Raw genomic sequence first — 18754 nt, 5'->3', positions numbered from 1 at the left:
CTTGGATTGTCCAAGTCTTCCGTCCAAGGCCCAACATTGCTTTTGGTATATGACATGTGACAAGATCACATCTGATGGTAATATGGTTGCAGGCAGTGCTTAATTAGTGCCATGGCTTGCCAGGGCTGAGCCCCAGCACTCTAGGCTTGGGAGTTCATAGCCCTGGCACGTTTAGGCTTGCTGCATCAGTTATGAATGTAAAAACATTACTTGGGCCCCAACACCTAATTGTTTGAGCCCTGGCACCTTTCATTACAAATTAATCATTGGTTGCAGGCTTAGAAGTTTCTGAGTATCTCTGAAGAAAGAGATACCCACTTTTGTCTGGTTAGAGCAAGTAGTGTGTTGCCTTCCCAAATGAGCTAAATCATCATCTATCATCTTTGACTAACATGATTCCTATAGATCTTGCTTTTCGAAGGGAGTATTACAGGTTTAGTGCACATATAAAAAAAGTGCAGGTTTAGTGCACATATAAAAGATAACCTAACACAGATTCAGGTAATGGTTAATTTCTTTTTGGTCAAACTCTACCTGGAACAAAAGAATGAAACATGGCACATTTATGAAAAAAACTTAAGTCTTTTAGACTACGTATAAGAACCCAAAGCCTATCCTATGTTTCATATAACATCTCCTATTTGTGATGGGAAAGAAACTGAATTGATAGACAGGCACAAAAAATCATAATGTTTTATGCACCCCTTAAATTGCAGTGTAGCAACAAATTCATGTCTAAGTTAGCTGAAGAACAGCAGCCACCCCATTATCATCCTACAAAATACAGTAATTACAGAAAACTGCTAAGTGCTGGAGTAAATGGGGTATGTAGAATCCCTGTTGCAAGATTTTCTCATATTTAGCTCCATTTGAGTATCAATTCCACTGCTAATATCATATTTGTAAAAGAGTTGATGAATTATGCAAAATTTAAAAACACAAACAGCCCAGCTATGTTATCAGAAACTTCAAGGCTACATTTCTGTGGTCAGATTCCAAGTTATTATTATTTTTTCTTGGTTACCATTAACAGTAAAATTACACCACAACCAAGCCAGCTGTGTGTTATTTATAGAGGCAGAATCATTATAAGGGCATGTTTTTGCGAATGGCGGCAACAATGAGGTTTTTGCATTTTAAAACCAGTTAAGAAAGAAAAAAAATGTAATACATCATTTTCTATATTTCTTTTTCCTCTCTATAAACAGCTCCTTTTCTTTGACTGAAGCCACAAAATGCCCTCAAAAGCACTGCCAAAAAGAACATGGTTTATCATGCATTTAAAGATCCTAATTACCCATCATCCCTGTTAATCTCCCCAAACTACAAATCTATACATATTTGTTTTATAAAACCAATGAGAAACCTTTCCTTCCTCTGGAACCTTTCTTTTATATCTTGGCAAACATTTATAGGGCCAAATACTCCGCTGTGCTGTGCAGCTGAGGAGAAGGGGGGAAGAAGGGAGGTGGCTCCTCTTTTCTGATCCTGGGACCAAAACAACCCCAGTATAATTTAGAGCAGCCACAAGGCTACTGTAAATTCTAACAGATTTAGCTGTCCCATTGTGCCCATTTTGAAAGTTCCTGCCACTTGGTGTAGTCTTGACCGTTCGAAAAGAAACACATATGCTCTTTCAGAAGTATTTTTTATGACTCCCACAAAAGAAGTCATGTTTGGCAGGGATGATATAGCAGTATCCAAAGCAGGGAAATCAACCCAATCCTCCCTCGAGTTTGGTGGTGGATTTTTATCAAGGGGCTCCTGAGAGTCACCTCCAGCACATTGCAGATGGTTAAGGCTAAGATTTTGTCATGGATATTTTTAGTCAAAGTCATGGACAGGTCACGGGCAATAAAGAAAAATTCACAGAAGCCTGTGATCTGTCCCTAACTTTGACTAAAAATATCTGTGATATAATGGGAAGGGGCTAGGCAGCTGCCAGGTGATTGGGAGGTCCGGGGCCCCCACCACCTGAGGGGACTCAGAATTCCAGTGTCCCCCTTCCCACCCCTCAGCGGTGGGAGCTGTGGGGGTCCACCTGCCCCACTATCATGGGCAGGGAGCTGCGGGGATCCCCCTGGCCCACGGCAGCTGGAAGTTGCAAGGTACCCCCGCTGTCCATGGTGGCTCGGAGCTTGGGGGCCCGCTGCCTCATGCGACAGGAGTACCTCACAGCTCCGTGCCACTGCAGGAGGCAGCGGGACCCTGCAGTTCCCAGCTGCCAGGGCTGAAGTCACAGAGGTCTTTGGAAGTCATGGATTCCGCGACAAAATCGTAGTCTTACTGATGGTGCTTGTAGATAAAACTGCCTGTAATCAGAGACAAGGTGGGTGAGGTCATATCTTTTATTTGACCAACTTCTGTTGGGGAAAGAGAGAAGCTTTGGTGCTTACACAGAGCTCTTCTTCAGGTAATCATTTGGATTTTCCTGACAAACCATTCCTTCTAGCATCCTTGAGATTCAAAGGATGCCTCTGTGATTCAAGATTCCTGACAGTAATCTTCAATTGCTTCTGCTTTTCCTGAACAACAACAAGGAGGACAGGGAGGAATTCCTGGGGTGGGGAGGGTAGTGAAAGCAGCTGCTTCTTCTGTGGAAAGCAATAAAGTTCCTGTTACAAGTTTAAGTGGAAGTGTAATCCAAACCAGAGCTTCACAAAGCTCCTTGCCAGCTCGCAGTGTAGGATATGTTACTCCTAACCACAAAATGTTCATTTACATTCAGCTCAGCTGGTGCATGGTGACTTAACAAGTCTAAGACCGTCCTTAGTACTCTTATCAGGAATAAAGCCGGGATCCGATATACCTCAACCCTTCAGAGCAAAAAGCCCGCCATTTAGAAAGAAACCCTGCCACAGGCTGCTTGTGTCTCTTTTTACATAAGCATGCACTGTCACACATATGCATTGCTCAGTTGGGACCTGATTCTGCCACCCTGACTCATGTTGGCCCCAATTCTGACAACATTTTCCCACCTACTTTACTACAAGAAAGCTAGCAGTCCCATTTACTCACCCATGTGAGCAAAGTTAAGTAGGTTCCTAAGTCTTTGCTGTATGTGCCATGTACTCATATGATTAATAGCTTACTCCCAAAGCAATTTCGCTAATTTTAATGAGGCTACTTGAGCAATGCAGTACTGCTCAGTGTAAGTGTGGCAGAAGAGGGCCCTTAACTTAACTGGATCAAGCGTCGTAGCCTTGTATGTCCCAGGTGCACCTGAAGAAGGTTCAAATCAACAATGCCTCTCTGTATTAGTCCAGTATAAAGCACCAAAGTGGTGAAGGAGAATGAGTGAAATTCATCAGATGTGATAAAATCAATGGGTCTTTCAGCAAAGCAATATATTTAGTACTGATACTAACAGAAGAGGGTAGGGGGGGAAAAGGAGGGAGACACCTACTTGTCCAAGAGTGCATTCCATGCCACCAAGAAAATCTGCGTCTTTCAGTCCATTGTGGTTGCTGCTAATGTCATGGACTTCAAACCGTAGCCGCTGAACCTCTTCAAAGTAGAAGTCCACTGTGAATAACTTGGAGAAGATTGGATTTATACAGGTTCGAATCACTTCTGTCCTGTCAACCTGCCAAAAAAAACCCCCCAAAAAGTAAGAGAATTTGTCTCACTGACTTCTTACTCTGTTAGTAATGGGCTCCAACATGAACCAAATTGAAAGCGAAATTAAAAAACAAAATTACACTCCACTTACGTGAATGAAGAATCTTTAAAAAGAGACAGTAGTTTAGATACAAAATGTGCTTGGCTTTTATTTTAAAAAAAGGTTTAATAAGCTAATTGGCTGAGCTTGTGAGGCTTTACATGCAACTCAATGGCATTTCTCTGTCTGTCTGTCGGACTGTCTTTTGTAACATAACTTTTGAATGTCACGTCCAATCATATCCTGGTATGAGGAGAATGGGATCACGTAGAACTCCAGTAGGTGGGGGACATTTGGGGACCCTGGTATGGGGGAAGGTGGGAATGGGGATACACAGAGCCCCTACCACTGGGGCAGAAGAGTGTACTGTAGGGCATAAGGGGACGTAGGAATGAGGGTGCACAAAGAGCCACCGGCACAGGGAAGAGATGGGGGGGCTCATGAATGGGAGACAGAGGGAACGGAGGGCACACAGGATTCCCTGACATGGGGAGACTGGAGTTGCATGGAGTCCCTTAACTCGAGGGGGATGGGTGTGTGACACACAGGGAGCTTCTGGGGGAGAACGGAGGGATGAAAGGAGCCTTTGGCGAGTGCAATAAGTTAGGCCTATACAAGCTACAAAGTGTGCGACCCCCTAATGTTAATAGCAGCGTTCTCATGTGAAAACAGGAGTGAGGTAGATTTAAGAAATTTCCTATATTCTTGGAAACCCAAAGACGACACATTACTATATATTGTTTCTGGTTTTATAAGACAGTTTCCAAAAAACACTTAGGCCACCATTGAACTAGGTGTAGTTTTAAGAAATAATGCAAACCCAGTACCAGAGAGCTCACAGTATAAGTTCTAGGCAATATTCAATGAGTGAATAAACAGATACAGGAAAGGGGACAGGGGGACAACGTAACGATAGAGAGAGATGCATTGCACCTGTGAGGAGCCACAGTGCTCTCAGTAGTCAAACTCAGAAATGCAGGAGAACATGAAATTGACTAGACACAGTGAGTGAAAGAGAGCAGTGCATGCTGAATGAAATGCAACAAATTAACAAACAGCACAGTGAAAAGTAAATTAAGGTCTATACCCTATATACATCTTCACTGCAACTCCATTGTCGTTAATGGAACTACACCCAGGATGAAGTTGCTTTTCTATCCACTGGTCAGGACTTTCAAAAAGATATCATTTTTATCTTTGCAGTGTTCCTTTAACCTTGAACTTTGTTACTTCACTGGGTGGCTTTATATTCATAGCCTTTTTTAAAGAATAAAAGGAAGGGGGACTGAGTCTAATGGATATGTTATCACCTTTACCCCTTTCTTCCTAACCTTGTGCTCTCATGTAACAAAGATAACAAGAACAATACTGACTGCTGCTCTTCACCAACCACTGTGTAACTTTTAACTCTCTCTCTCTCTCTCTCTCACACACACACACTCACTCACACACACACACCAATTGGCAAAATTAAACACCTGATCTCAGCAGAGAGGCCATGGGCTGTAAAGATGCATAATAAAATTCATACTTGGAGAGCGTGATGAAACCTAGAGATCGGGCATCCCAGAAGTAGTCCCTTCAGACCACACTGAGAATATTGGTGAAGTATGAAGTAACCTACACTACTGCTACCTAGACCAACTGTTCTGTAGATAGTTAAAGGATTACAGTATCCAGTGCTATCAGCTTAGCATTTGCAAAGCAGCAAAGTCACAAAGAAAAATTAAATGGGTGGGGGAAAGAGGAAAGCTTTTAAAGGTATTCATTTGGAATTACTTGTATGAGTAGGGGCTGGGAGAATCAGGCTCTTGGAGAGTAATATATAAAATGTATTCATGTTTTTCTCACTAGTAAATCACATACTGAGAGTATCTGAGGGATGCTCATGCCTCTGCCCCATTCCCTAAAATTGTGCAAGAAACTCTATCAGATCAAAACGTATTGCTGTGTCTTCATAAGAGTGCTCAGAAAGTACTTTACTCACACCTACAAATACAGTACCTGGTTTCTAATCTTAGAAGTAGTTTTTGCTGCTTCTCATTCTGCTGCATTATTGGTTACACTGCAAGCAATGGAACAATTTCTATTTTCCACACACTTTGTCCTAGTCCCGAAAAAAACAAATAATTCTGTAAGATTAAAGGAACCAGTTCGAAAATGAGGTAGACATGGGCATGCCAGTCACTCATTCGACAACAGAAGTGACAGATTCTATCTCTTAGGGAAGAGAGATGGGTTCCTTTGTCTAATCCTTGGTGAACAACATCAGTAATGGGCAAAAAGGCAAATGCTTGCTTAAGCTCCCAGAGAGAAAATGCCATAATAGCTCAAGAAGTGGCAATCAATAAAGACATGAAAAGAGTACAGTAAATCAAAAGCATGAAGAATAAAAAAAGTGAGGAGTGTGACAGACATGGCAATTTCTTGCAATATCCTGGACAAACCTTACTGATTTAAGTTTAAGTATTTTAGGAGTTCATTGTATTAAAAATGCAAATGTTTACATATGATTGAGGGATTGTATGTAACGTGTAGGGAGGAGACCTGACTAACATAAACCCTGGGAAGTGGTATGAGTTTTTAAGGAGTCTTTTAAATGATATGCCAGACAAAGTGAACTTGTAGTTGAGTGTGTTTCCTAGGAAATACTTGGGAGGAGGGGAATGCAAATTCTCATCTCTGGACCCAACCTTTTGAAGCTCTGCCCCGAGGAGAAGCCCATTGTTTGCTGATCACCTGTTCCCAAGATCAAAGGCCCAAACTGTATAAAGCAGCAATTGAGGGTTCTGGTTCTGAGCAAACGATGTTATGAATTTGTAGCCATAGAAAAAACCCTTTTGGGGTTTGGGTTATCTTTGGTATGCTTATTAGCATGTGTGTAGGTTCTTTTATTGCTTTAATGTGTTTTCTCTGTAATGCTTTCACCTTACGCATACATGTGCTTGCTTAGGAAAAAGCTGTGTGGTACCTTACAGCTGTGGGCAATTACGCTGTTCAAAGCTTCTGAGGAGAATGCAAAGCAGGCCTGTTTAGGTAGTATGCCTTTCTGGAGAATTCACGGCGTAGGCAGGGAGCTGTGCAGCCTGGAAATATCCCAATCAGGCGTGAGAGAAGTGCGTGTCTCTGTCCAAGAGAGGTGATGGCTGGGAGCCAGAAGCCTAAGAGTGGGTGCCCTTTCTGGACCACAGAGGGGGAACACAAGTGCAGCTGCCCTGAACCATGACAAGGAGTCTGTGGTAACACAGATTTATTTTAATGCTCTGAATGATTTGTGCTCATGAAAGGTGCCAGATTAACAGCTCTGGAGATAAAAATCATTGAATTAATTCATTTATTTATCAAACAGTTGCACCACTACTAACACCACTGCAGTATCCTCACATGGCCCTGCCAATATACCTTGCAGTACTACAGAGAGTCCAGTCGGGTCCTACCACCACTAGAGGAGAGAGGCTCAGTCTCCTCATCCATTTCATTCTTGGGATCTCTTTGCTTAGACCAGTGGCTCTCGACCTTTCCAGACTACTGTACCCCTTTCAGGAGTCAGATGTGTCTTGCATACCCCCAAGTTTCACCTCACTTAAAAACTATTTGCTTACAATATCAGACATAAAAATACAAAAGTATCACAGCACACTGTTACTGAAAAATTGCTGACTTTCTCATTTTCATCATATAATTAGAAAATAAATCAATCGGACTATAAATATTGTATTTACATTTCAGCGTATAGCATACAGAGCAATGTAAACAAGTCGTTGTCTGTATGAAATTTTAGTTTGTACTAACTTCGCTAATGCATTTTATGTAGCCTATTGTAAAACTAGGCAAATATCTAGAAGAGTTGATGTACCCCCTGGAAGGCCTGTGTATACCCCCAGGGTATATGTATACCTGGTTGAGAACCACTGGCTTAGATTGCCAAAGAATGATGGTGCAACCCATTTTATGCACACTGTCCCCTAATCACTGCACAGAGAGAGACCACCAAATCTCTTCACACAGGCTATCAAGCAGTCTTTAAATTGCAGTAACTTTCAGTCTCAACTCACTGCCAAAGGGATCTGAATTCAAATGACTCACATAGTGGCAAAAGGCTCCATCTCTGAGGCTGTCAGTCAGTTCAATGACATGAATTTGACCTAATGTTCGAAGTAGAGAAACTCACAACTAGAGCTGGGCGAATAACTGCTTTTTTTTTTTTTTTTTTGATTCACTGGCAGTTGTGAAAAAACACAAACGGTTTGACCCAAACCAAATCCAAAAATTTAAAATAAAATAAAAATTAAAAAATCAGCAATTTGAAAAAAGTTGTCAAAATTGTTTAGTTTCTAGACTGTTTTTAACATGAAAGCAAAGTAAATGAAAGGCCTTGATCCACAAAATGGTAGCAGCGAAAGGAGGAAGAGCTGGAGAAGCCTTCCTTATAAACTTTTGCCCAGTGAATGCCTGGGTCAGGCATTCACCCAGGATGTGGGAGACCCAGGTTAGACTCCCTCACCCTTTGCCTGACGTGGACAAGGAATTTGAAGATGGGAGTCCCATACTGCAGGAGAGGGCCCTAACCACTGGGTTATGGGATATCCTGGTGTAGGACTCTCTCAGTCTCTCCTGCTAAAGCTCTTCCACTGTGTATAAATAATTAAATAGTTCTTGGAGCAGTGACATGAAAAGATTTGTGTCTCTCACCTCTAAGGGGAGTGTCCTAACCACTGGGATACAGAGTCATTCTAATGCTCTTTCTCTGGCCCAATGAATATTCAAGTAAGTGAAACACCTTCTACAGGAGAGAGTGAGAAAAAGCCACCCCAGGCTATCCTGTAACTGAGGGGTTGGGATACTCTTCTACCATGTAGGAGAGACCCAAGTTCAAATCCCTACCGACGGGATTGAAAAAGACGAGTGCACTAACCACTGAGCTAAAGCCTATAAAGGGAGAAACAACCTTCTGCATTTGGTAAATGGTGCCTAAATCTGGGGGGAGGAGGGAGGGAATGGCCAAAACTAAGTGAATTTGTGTTACATTCACATATAGTTTTCGGTGGACCAAAGCTCTACTCACAACCAATCATTTGGGTTTCTTCTGAACTGAAAGTGATCCGATCCGCTTGCAGATGAATGGTCCTTTCGCACAACCATGCGCCAACTTCAGTGAAAACATCCAAAACATCTTTAAACCCTTTCCTTCACCCAAAGTTTTCTTTAATTTAATCTACTAAACCAATTCCTTGTAAATTTCATAAATTATCCATCAAGTTAATGGCAAGCACACTGCTTAACAAATTGACCATTTCAAAGGGCCTCTTTCAGGAGTATGTAAGACCTCTGCAGCTAGAATCTAAGAAATCTTCCTTGGCACTCTCTCATCAGCACTATTATGCAGCCACAGGGATAGTTCCCTTTCCTCTTTCCTTGTGTCAGTGCAGAAAGCAGCAGGATTTAGGCCTAAGTGTTCAAGGGCAGAGCTAAAAAGAGACTGTTCAAGAGAGTGCACTTCATGCAAATGGAGGGATGTGGCTGGAGAGAGACAATAAGAATCCAAGTGTCATTTGTGAAAGGAAAACATCTGTTTTTTCAGGCCTGTGGTTGACTGAAATCCTTCCCTTGACATATATTGTATTATAATAAAGCCCATTTTTCTGAATTTCCCAAGCTTTCCATGTTATTGAGATAATACATCATGCCAGCATGTCAGAATATTGCATTATGCAAAAAATCTATATGGAGAGAAGCAATGTCAATAACACCACAAGCTATATAATTCTTCATGAGCTGCCAGCTCCTCTCGGCAGTCAGCACTTTACAATAGCATCAACCCCATTAGTCTAACTTGTCTCTGGTTTAACTTTGTCAGCATATTTCACAATTATGCTGCACCTTGCTTGGAAAGGCCCGCAGTGTCCCTCAGCTCAGAAACAGCATTCTTCGTCACTTCCTGACTGACTGTTGTGTAACTGTACATGATTAGACAGCAGCTGCGTTCCACGCTAGAGAAACAGTGATGGGTGAAGTGATTCAAGTATATATATATTCCAATCACTTTGGGATCCTTTGGCATGAAAGGTGCTATATAAATGCAAGATTGTCATTAACTATAGCCGTTGGGGAATCTATTCTTTTCCAAGTGAAGTATCCTAGCAGGTAGGTTTAATTTCAAAATATGGAAGTTCTTTTAATGATTGCGCAACCCATAGGAAAATGTGAGGGAAACTGGTTTACAGGCTCTCATAGGTGTCCCAGCTTTTAGCTGGTATCACTAAAGAGGCCATTTTCCTAGAACATGGCAGTGTCCATCAGGAGACTCAGGGTAAGGCTTACTTGTTTTAGTCTGCCATAGCTCACCTCAATACCTGTCGGCCCTGCTGAATTCAGGTGCTGGGACATTTGGCAACACACTCTGGGAGGGAGTTTGGGTGCAGGAGGGAACTCAGGGCTGGGGCAGGGGATTGGGGTATGAGAGGGGATTCGGGGTGTGGGCTCCGGGTGGTGCTGACCTCAGGTGGCTCCTGGGAAGTGGTGACATTTCCCTCCGACTTCTAGGCAGAGGGATGGCCAGGGGGGCTTAGCGTGCTGCCCCTGCCCGCAAGTGCCACCCAATCTCAGCTCCCATTAGCTGCGGTTCCTGGCCAGTGGGAGCTGTGGAGCCGGCGCTCCGGGCGGCGCCTGAGGGAGGGGGCAGCGCTCAGAGCTCCCCTGGCCGCCCTTTCGCCTAGGAGCCGGACATGCCAGCCACTTGCTGACAGCTATGCGGAGACAGGCAGGAAGCCTGCCAGCCCTGCTGCGCTGCCAACCAGACTTAAAGGCCCAGTCAGCATTGCTGACCGGAGCCGCCAGGGTCCCTTTTAGAGCGGGAGTTCCAGTCACAAACTGGACACCCAACAACCCTACTTCTTAAAGATACCACCAATAATAGGGTCATGCCTGTGGCCTTAAGACTTGTTGGACCCCAACACTTGTGCCACCTGCTATTTTGGGCTACTATCAAGCGAGACATTGCATGTATAATAATGTATAAGAGTGGGATGAATTTTCAAAAGAAATTAATGGCAGCTATATGCGTGCTTGATCCATGTCAGCAGTTCTGCCTGTTGCTAAAATTTATCTCAAAGAAAACAATGCTACAGCTAGTAGCACAATCACTAAACCCAGCCTGTCACATGTTTGGGATTAACTGCTCATTGTATTCCTCTCAGTCTCTGAGTACAATCGCACTAGCTGACCCTCTCTGACTGGGTCTTGGGATACAGCACTGTGTGTACCAACCCTGATTGCTCAGCAAGCCCAACTAAATTAGGGTGCCCTGCAAGACATCCCTATGCACTTCTATTTTATCTAAAGCTTCGATAGGCCTACTTTATCCCATGTACCCCAACCTTGGGGGGGGGGCGGTAACCTGCAGTCTCTGGCTCCCTCTCTCCCCTGCTCTTAAACTGCTGACAAGTTTCTAACCCCCTCAAAGTTCCTTTGAGCACCACTACCAGGTCTGCTCTGAGATGGACTTCCAAAGAGTTCTCTCTGCATTGTTCTTTAATTATCAGTGAATGTGCAGCAATTAGAAGCATTTGTCCACTTTCCTGTCTACCTGCAAACCAGTCCTGGAGGAATTAACCTCTGTGTAATCATATAGCAACCAACGTAAACACAATAAAACAGACAGATGAACATATCATATTAGTAAAACAATACAGGCATCTCCCACATCCTCCATATGAAATCCTGAGAAGTAGCAAGCATATGAGAGAGAATTGTTGTGATAAGAATTAGATCAGTTCAATGGGGAAAGAATGCTATGCTGCTGGTTCCTGCTAGATACAGATTTCCCTTTAAATCTGTACTTTGCTTTAAAATTTAAAATGATTTTTTTTAATATAAATGTTTCTTTCCATAATTTTGCTTATATAGCTTTGCACTCACTGCTCTCAGCCAGAAACAGAAAAGGAAGGGCAAAGGAGCTGGTTAGAGGGGGATCTTTCATCTCCTCCACAATTAACAGCTGGAAATGAAAGCCAATTCAAGCAAGAGAAACCAACAAGACCTGGTTCAGACAGCTGGCACTGATGACTAACATCCCAGACCCTAATATAATTATAGATACAGCTTTTTCTAAGTGCCCCTGGGCTTGGAGAGCTGGATAGCTGAGGGGATTACTTAAGAAGTGAAGCTTTTCACCTGTAGGTCATGCATTAAAATTTCACACAAGTTAGTTGCAGGTAAACGTCACTAGGGACAGCTGTTTGATGGCTGTGTGTCTTCCATTTAGTCCCTACTAAGCATGTATCCATGTCACTAACAAACTCACCATTATCTCAGTGGGCACTAACTGGCACCTTTGTTGGTAGTCTCAGCGGAGAGGCCAAGAGATGAATGTCTGTAGTATCTGAACTGCCTTCTTACCCCTACGGAAGAGTCTTCCAAGTTTAAAGCATTTACTTATACCTTTAAAAAATAATGCCAGTGGCAGGGGGGAGTTGTAAACATGCAAATCCCATTCAGAAAAGACAGAATGTGAGCAGTGGCCCTATAGCATGCTCTTTGGAAACTTTACCAGTCTGTATCTTTTCAGCAAGATGCAGTCCGTTAGTTAAACACATTTTTCTCAATATATTTTACAGACGAGAATAAAATAAAGGGCTAAGTTTTCACTGAAAGCCATTCTAGAAATATTGATTCAATCAGGCAAATCACATTTGTCAGGGGGGATGATAAAATGTATGGGGATGAAAAGGTGGTATTATTTTTAGGTCATTTGAATTTTAACAAGATTGAAACTTTTCCTGATACAGTAGCTTATGCAAAATTCTGATACAAGTGTAAAGCAATTTACACTTCGCTTGGTGGCTCATGAATATGTTTTTTTTATTAACAGTGCTTTCACACCGCTTCATCTCTATTCCACAAATGAAGAGTCATTGAAAAGGTTACCCTACTGTATAGCTCTTGTTTTCATGTTAATAGATGTTTGGAAATAGTGAAGAGGAGCAAATTAACTTGCCTTTAACTCTTTCGTAGCCTAAAGATTGCAAAGCAGCACATAGCAAGCCTGTTATTACTACCACAAAAGCTGTGGACTGTAGACAGGCTGGAAATGAACTGTTCACTGTGAATGACCTCAAAATATCTACAGGTAATTTATTTTACTTATTTAATATTTATACTAAATACCACTCAAAGGTACAAGTCAGAATAAGGACACCCCACCGTACTAAGCATTGTACAAGCATATGGGAAAACACTGTCCATGCCCCAAGTATACAAGACATACAGTGGAGTGAGAGTAAAGATGTATAATTCTTTCACTTTCTTAGTGTCCGAAATAGGGTCTTGATTTACAGAAAGTGCTGAGCAGCTACCATCTGAAAATCTTTATGGTGTCTCAAGTTAGGCACCCAAAAATTGAGGCACCAAACTGGCTAGTTGCTTGAAAATGTATGCCTAAGTTTTCAACCTGGATATGAGGACAGTTAGGCTGCATGTACCTTACACCTTTGTAACCAAGTCTGGGGACAACCAGGTCCCCAGACTCCATTGTAGCTGCTAGGATACATGGGACCTTAGTCTCACTTGACAAACTGCTCAATCACTCAGTTAAAGAAAAATAACCACCACATTCATCTGAGTATAAACCTCTCTTCCGTCCAGTCCATGTTTTCACCATCTCTTCTCCAGCAGAGCTCAGAATGTTAAATGTAACTATGAAATATTACATACATTCCCATATTCCACGTACACATTTCTAGAAGAGGCTATTACTAGTATCTTGCAAAGAAAAAAAAACGTACTTTTCACTCTGCAGTCCATTTAATCAGCCTCTGCTGGGAAGACCTGAACTTACGCTGAGCTGATGCTTTAGCATAATCATTAGTTGCCTGATAATCTAAAGAGAAGTAGTGCCTTTCAACAGTATTCAGCTGTTCTGTAACTATCTCATCATAGTTGGCTGGAATATCCAAGGTAGCTGCTGTAAGAAGCATTACACTTCATTACAACATAAGAGCAATAGATGGGGGGGAAATCTGGCTTTATGCAGTTCTAATATAAAGCAAAGGATCTGAAATGAAGATGTGAGAAACCATTTTTTTGTGCCTTTTGCCTTGCTCAGAAACAACATTTTGGATTTTTTTATTGTTTTATGCAGATGATATTTCCATTTTTCACAGGTAGCACAAAAGTTTCTATTGACTTGCCACTATTGTTGTGAGTCCGACTCAGCTTAGATGTTTCTACAGCCTTGTCAATATTTTTGTGAGATTTCTGCTCAGTGAAAATGCCACAGATTCCCTTTTTAAAATCTTTACTAGCAGAAAAGGTCTACTTCGTGGACCCCATTCTTACAGTCAAGCCTTGTCTCATCTTTATTGTCATTTTTTCTGTCAATCTATTACGACTCTAAGGCTGACATTCTGGACCTATTGGAGTCATTAGGAGTTTTGCAATGGACTTGAATAGGGCCAGGGTTTCATCCTAAGAATTTAAATAACCCTAACATTTCCTTTTCCATTAGCATCAGATTCATAACATTATCTCACACATTCAGTCACCTACAACTAGTTCTCTGCAAGCTACATGGCTGAGTCTCTTTTGCCACTTCGCACTGTGGGAATAAGTTCATTGGGCTATGTAATACTCCTAGCAAGTTACAAGTACCTTATCAAATCCACTTCATCAGAAAACCAAATACAGAACAAGAGCAGGCTTTCAACTACCTTCCAGAAATTGTTTTAATTATTAAATATTTAATAGTTATTATATAGCTAGCACTTAGAAGCCACAACTGAGATCAGTCCCCACTGTGTTAAACATATGGAAAAAAGCTACTAATACTATGGTGATGGGGGATTATGTATGTAGCTATATAGATCAATGGATGCGATCATGCTTCCATCAGACCTTGTGCATCCTTTCTGCATTGACTATCACATGGCCAGTCCAGATGACAAAGAGACAATGTTGCTAGGCTGGAGAAATCAGCGGAGTTTATAATAGCTCCCTAGAATGATGGAGCTAATATAAACCTTTTGTCCACCTTTTCTCACTCTGATTCACAACCTGGGGTGTAGCTGGATCTTTAGTTGCTTCTTCATGTCCAGATTGCATCAATGGCTAAGAGGAGAGCTGGGTCCACGGCAAACCCAGTAAACACACATAACTCATCTTATAACCGGATTTTAAAATTGTACAGGTCAAGATTTTTTTAAAGGATCTAGTGATATTTTGACTCGTGCTGACCGTGACACTTTAAAGAGGCCTGACCTTCAGAGGGAAGAGATTCAGCACTTTCTGAAATCAGACCCTTTAAAGGAATCTCAATCTGGGCCAAATAACTAGTCACTTTTGAAATCTTGGCCATAGTACACTGGATATCAGAGATATCTTTCTTTTTAACCTTGACTATCTTTTCGTGCTGTAGCAGCACTTGATGGCAAGATGGAATATTGATTCTCGCATCATGCTCACTTGGCACCTGAAGATGTATTTTGTTGAGGTAGTTTCCAATAAAATGTCTGTACTAGGCACTGTGCACTGTGATCCTGGGGCCATTCTCTTTCAATACTTACAGCTAACAAAATACCTTCCAGGCATCTATAAACAAACAAACAAAAAAAGGGGGGAGGGAGAGGAGAAGACAGAAAATAGTGCCCCTAGTTACACTTGTGTAACCCCACTGAACCAGTCCAGGTGTGACTGAGGGCAGAATATGTCCCAGTGTGTTATGCCTCCAGCACAGACAGATGCAGATACAATCTCATCAGTAACACGATCAAGGAAATGATCAGAGAACCGAGGAGATTGTGGAACAGTCCTTCAAACACAGCAAAGATTTTAATCTGCTTGCTTTTATTCCAGTCCATACAGTGGCTAAAAATTATCATTCCCTCCAAAGCAGGGGTTTGTGGTGGTAGACAGAGGCTACCTCTAAATCCCAGGACTATTTGAATAAAATGAAGGCATTCCTTGCAAGAGAAGAGCAAAACTAAAGAAAATAGTGGTGCATGCAGATTAGATGTGTGTATACCTAAGTGTGTTAATTTAATGCTCATTTTGTCGTCTTCTTCTAAGTTTCTACAGTAGTGGTATTATTTGGTGGGGTTCCCACCCTGCTTTGAAGAGTCCAAACAAATCCCAACAAATCCAAACTTAACCACTTCCCAGGGTTTTCTTAATAATACCAACAACAAAAATATAAACCTATGTCTAAATTCTCCCACAAAATTTGGATGTTCCTGTGGCTTTCCCAGAGGCCCTTCCTCATGCCAGCCCTTAGTTTCCTCTGTTCCAGAGAGAGGATCCAAATCCACTTTGGTCCTCATTGAAGCTCACAAGATCTGCCTGTCAGTGTGAGTCAGCAGTATTTATTTTGCATCTTTATGCAGTTATTCTAGCACTGGAGGACCTCAGAGTGACTCAGTGTAACACCAACAGACCCCGGTTGTCGGCAGGCAGGATCGAACTTGGGAGCTAAATGCATGAGCCTCTATTGCATGAGCTAAAAGCCCTATGGCTCTTAGCTAAGGTTGTAGAGCAGACTCATTAATCTCTTTGAGTGGTCTCAGTGCCACTAGATGGGACAGAACATCACACTCAGGAGGTGTGTGGGTTACATCAGCAGAGAAACTTCTAAATTCTTATGCAGTCTTGGGAGCTATCTAGCAGTAACACTTAAAGTGCCTTTCAGCACAGTTGTTGTTGTAATTATGCATTACTTTGTTTTTGAGTCAGCTGAAATATATTGTATCAAATCTTTCCGAACCCTTCCCCCCACCAGAAAAAAAGATCTTTTTAAAACTAAGGGCATAGAGGGCAAATCTGTCTGGTAACCTGCACATCCCAGAGAATTTGTTCATGGAATATACTGTAAATTATCCCAGGTTCCTATCTTGAACAGTTAAGATGAACTGAGAAAACTATAGCAAATTACAACAACGCAACTGGCATGTGATGTGTGAATGATGCCTGCTTGAATGGATTATAGTTCAAGTGGAGTGTCATATGTAACTTATTCTAGTTCTTTGTTAGCGAAGCCATTGTGAGCTGATGGAGAGTGTAAGAATAGGGATCAGTAGGCATTTCTATGATAGTTACATGCTATGATTTCAGTCTTGGGGGAAATTTTTCAAAGGTGCGTAAGGGCCCCTAACTGCCCTTTGTACCTTTGAAAAATCTCTTCCTTCTCCATTCACAGCTGTTCTAAACTGTCCCAGCTCCACTGATTTCTCTGACAACTACAACTTACCCCAGCTATGGGTCTGTCCCTCTGTGTTAGTACCTGTGTTAAACTGATGAGCAGCCATGGGTGAACTAGATGTTTCAAAAAGACTGAGCTGAGTGTTGGTGCCGGTAATAAAAGTACTGTACCTGCTTTTCCACCAACCTACCTCCTGGGTGCTCATTAAACACTGCAGGAGAGGAGCAATGATTATGATACCATGCCATAGAGTGTTGAGACAGGACTTGTAATTGGGTCAAAGTGCCTTAATGAACTTTAGTAATATACTTAAGTAAATGTCTAAAATTATAAAATTGATATCAGTGGCCATTGTGGGTGCACATCGCAGGATTGGGCCCATAGTGTTCTCATAAAAAGTCTACATTGAATCTGGTTGATGCTATGAGCAACACATTTTTTCAGCATGGTTTAGCGAATGCCTTTCCAAAGCCTCTTAATGAATTTTGATCCCACTATTAAGTCTTGTATAAATACATCACCATAATCACTCTGTGGCAGGAGTGTCAAAAATGCCACTCCCTGTATAAGTAATGAGCACTCAGAAGGCAGAATGATGGACAGAAAGCACAGTAGTTTTATTAACTGCATAAGCACTCTCCTCAGATGGAGTCTGATTAGGCTTCTGGAAATGTCTAGCTCACATTGGGTATGCTTAGAAACCTCACACAGGCTTTACCGAAGGCACTTCCACGCTAAAATTACATCATTCATTTGCACAATCATTGGGACACCAGTGAAAGCCGAGGATGCTCATCAACTTGCAGGATAAGGGTTTCTGACCCCACCCCGCCTTGCCTGTAATTTCTTCAGTTGTCTATCTGTCTTTCATCTAATACTCTTGGATGCCCCCTCAGGTTGCATGAATTATACAACCCCCAAACCAAGTGCTTAGGATTGATGCTAGTCTTTATATACATAACAATATTTTAAATGAAGATCATATGTTCAAACACTACACTTAGTATTGCTTTTTTTTTTGACAATTTGATGCGTCAGGCTTCAATCCAATATCCCCTCAGTTTATATTCTCTCTCCACCCTGCTTGTTTTTATGACGCATTGATTCTTTGCGGGGGACAAGTGTGGCATCCTTCCAGATGGTGATCTGGAGGTATAATGTATTGCACTGCATAGCTTCATGTTCTGTTAGCCACAATAACAAATTAGCAGCACAGTCATGGACAGGATTTGCAATCCAGGGCACAGCTCTATCCTAGGCAGAAATTTGTGGGTTCTTTTTAAATAGGGTATTTTAATCTATAGTCTTTCCCAAGACTTAAGAAAGCTCCCTGGGGCTGCAGTTCTTGATTGACAGAGCTTTCAATTTCACATTATAATACTTGCAGTCAATGGTAGTAGGAGAGAGGTCATTTTGCTGTTTATTTCTGTGTCAAAGGGGGCAGATTTTTATCAATGAATAACTACACAGACTAATTTTTTTTTCACCAACATATTATCAATTTACTATTTTCCGACAAGCTGAATATTTTAAGATACGGGTCTAACACAGAGGCACACTAATGTCAAAATGAAAAAGTCACAGGATGCTTTGTGTACACAGCATTAAGCTCTTAAAGGGGAAGAAAATTCCAGCTCAGATGCAGACTTGCTCCAGTTGGACTCTCCAGGGTTTGGCTTGATTTTTTACTTTTTTAAAAACTCTACTTTCACCTTGCTATTTGTTGAGTCACTACATAATCCATATTCCTACTGGAAACAAGAAAACAAGGTCATCCAGCTGGTCTTAGAAACAGAATTAGAAGTGTGCCAGATGCTTGGAAGCGTCTCTTTTCCAGAGTCCATCATCAAGGAATCGCAGTTGTACAGCCAGAGTAATGCGCTTGCAGTTAAGGGTATGTCTTCATT

At 41.8% G+C, this 18754-nt stretch overlaps 1 protein-coding gene across 1 annotated transcript in view; it reads right to left on the bottom strand.

Moving 5' to 3' along the window:
* Positions 1–18754, bottom strand: part of CPNE4 (copine 4) — a 335322-nt gene that overhangs the window by 136005 nt on the left and 180563 nt on the right. The window contains exon 4 of the mRNA XM_073333242.2: positions 3407–3586. Coding sequence (XP_073189343.1) covers positions 3407–3586 — 180 coding nt within the window. The remainder of the gene's footprint in view (positions 1–3406; positions 3587–18754) is intronic.

Source organism: Lepidochelys kempii, chromosome 2 (assembly GCF_965140285.1).
Source record: "Lepidochelys kempii isolate rLepKem1 chromosome 2, rLepKem1.hap1, whole genome shotgun sequence".
In the NCBI taxonomy this organism is placed as follows: domain Eukaryota; kingdom Metazoa; phylum Chordata; order Testudines; family Cheloniidae; genus Lepidochelys; species Lepidochelys kempii.
The sequence above is the reverse complement of the archived record's forward strand: the minus strand, read 5'-3'. Positions and strand labels throughout refer to the sequence as shown.